Source organism: Solanum tuberosum, unplaced genomic scaffold (assembly GCF_000226075.1).
Source record: "Solanum tuberosum cultivar DM 1-3 516 R44 unplaced genomic scaffold, SolTub_3.0 scf00011, whole genome shotgun sequence".
NCBI lineage: Eukaryota > Viridiplantae > Streptophyta > Magnoliopsida > Solanales > Solanaceae > Solanum > Solanum tuberosum.
This window is the reverse complement of record NW_006238938.1, coordinates 1,662,012-1,664,327: the sequence shown is the minus strand read 5'-3', so window position 1 is coordinate 1,664,327 and position 2,316 is coordinate 1,662,012. Positions and strand designations below refer to the sequence as shown.

At 28.1% G+C, this 2,316-nt stretch overlaps 1 protein-coding gene across 1 annotated transcript; it reads right to left on the bottom strand.

Annotated features, from left to right (window-relative positions):
• Positions 1-308: 308 nt before the first annotated feature.
• On the bottom strand, positions 309-718 carry LOC102589599 (histone H2B.3-like). The gene has a single exon (XM_006339894.1). It carries the CDS (start codon positions 716-718, stop codon positions 311-313), a length of 408 nt encoding a protein of 135 aa, XP_006339956.1. The 3' UTR covers positions 309-310.
• Positions 719-2,316: the final 1,598 nt, after the last annotated feature.

The following is a 2,316-nucleotide window of genomic DNA, read 5'->3' as shown; positions in this document are numbered from 1 at the left end:
GTAGTTGTTTTTTTTCATGAAAGTAACCTTTTGAACAATCAACTTGTTTATACGGAGTTAGAGATGTTGCTTTCGATAATAAAGCATTTCAAAAGAGTAATAAAAAAGATAGCAAAAATGAAAGCAGTAACAATAACAAACTACTTAGAATAGAAAAATTGGATACCAAGACTAACATCAATTTTGTCTCCTCAATTTCTTTTTTTGAACACATTCAAATCCATTGTACATTCAATTTTTCTGTTCTTTATATTATCAAACATAATTGAAAATCATCCAATAGAAAAATCAATACAAAACCAACACATCTCTAAGAGCTAGTGAATTTGGCAACCGCCTTAGTACCCTCAGATACAACATGCTTGGCCAATTCACTATGGAGAACCAAACGGACAGCAGTTTGAATCTCCCGAGAAGTGATGGTAGGCTTCTTGTTGTACCTAGCAAGCTTAGTAAACTCCTCAGCAAGCCTCTCAAAGATATCATTGATGAAGTTGTTCATGATTCCCATAGCCTTGCTTGAAATCTCTATATCTGGATGAACCTGTTTCAGCACCTTGAAGATGTAGATCTTATAAGTTTCGGCAGAATTCATTGACCTCTTATTCTTCTTGTCTCCACTGGCATCCTTAGGAAGCTTCTTGCCAGCCTTTGATTTCTTAGCGGCGGTGGCAGGAGCCTTCTCAGCTGATGACTTCTTCTCTGCATTTTGTGCCATTGAAGGGAAGAATTCAGAAATTGGGGGGGATTTTGGAGTTTGAATTGTGTGAAGTGAAAGAGATGCAGAGGTTTATTATATAGGAATTTGGGGCTACATATTCATTGGTTAGTTTTGTATGACGCGGATACTGAATTTGAACTGTTAGATATTATAGTCAATCATCGGTGTAGAAGGAAAGTGAATTAAATTAAAGTAGATCTCTTTCCTAGTCAATATGAAACATTGATTTAAAACAAGGATTATAATTTCATATGGGATAAATAATAAATTTTTAAGATTTTGGTTTATAATTTATCCTAATATCAGCTAATATCAATTAAATATGGAATAAATATAATTTCAAATTTGATAGTGAAATAAATAAATATTTATTAAGGGTATTTTTGTATTTAAAAGTTGTCCAACTCTTACTTTTTTTAAATACTTATTTTTTGACACGTGCGTGCACGTGATTACTAATTCACAAAATATATGTTGTAGTATATAGTATTGCTTATTTAGGTGAAGATTTGAATACTAAGCTTAGCACAAAATAATATTGCAGATTCTTTTGTTAATGTTCATTGTGTATCGTCATATATATATATCATATTCACACAAACTGAAGAAGATCGTCAATGAGAAATTTTATTAGTTAAATGCAATAAATTATATATTTATTTCAATTTGATGAAGTTCAATCGTGTAATTAGTCATAACTCACTAATATTACCTTATAGACGATATTTGTTGTGTATTTTTCTTGTCATCTAACCAAATGTTTGCACGTGTATTCCACGTTAAACTCTTTAGATGTCATATGAAAATGTGAAGAGAACAACTAAATTTTATAAGTTATCACATAATAGACGATGTTCTTGTTTTTGGCTCTCATACTTTACTTCTTGATTGACTGTGTACATAAATAAAAGAAAGTTATCTGGCTGTCCATAGTTAATTGAGAAATGTTTTCTTTTTTTTTTACCAGAAAAAACTAAAGATTAAAATTAAAGAATATATTTTATGTGTGAATTCATACATATAACTATATGTTCATCTTACACCCAAAAAAGATATAATTCATATACTCGTAAATTATTTCAATTTATTCAACCAAGTATGATTCGTCAAAGGAAAAATTACAACACCATGTTATCACATATATATGGGCGGTGTAATAATATGAAAAATTATTGGTCAAAAGGTAATATAATGATAGATGAAAGATAGAAATTAATGTAACAACTATGAAATTCATAATGTTATACCTTAGAACGTAAAAGATTAATGTGCAATAGCTTAATTTCTATTAAATTTTATACATAAATAAATAAATAGGACTTTTAATTAATGTTACTATTTTTGTAGTTATTAGATTTTAATTTAGTGTAGGGGAAAAATGTAAATGTTTATTCCATATTACTGAATATAAAATTTATTTTGTAATTGATAAATTTTAAATGATTCATATATATTCACATATTTTCACATTTGTTGTGAGTGTTTTTAAAAAAAATAAAAAATAACTTGGAACATTTTTAAATAATTTATTTTAAACTTAGAAGATCTTGTTAACTTGATAATACATTTGTGACATATATAATTACCTAACCAAA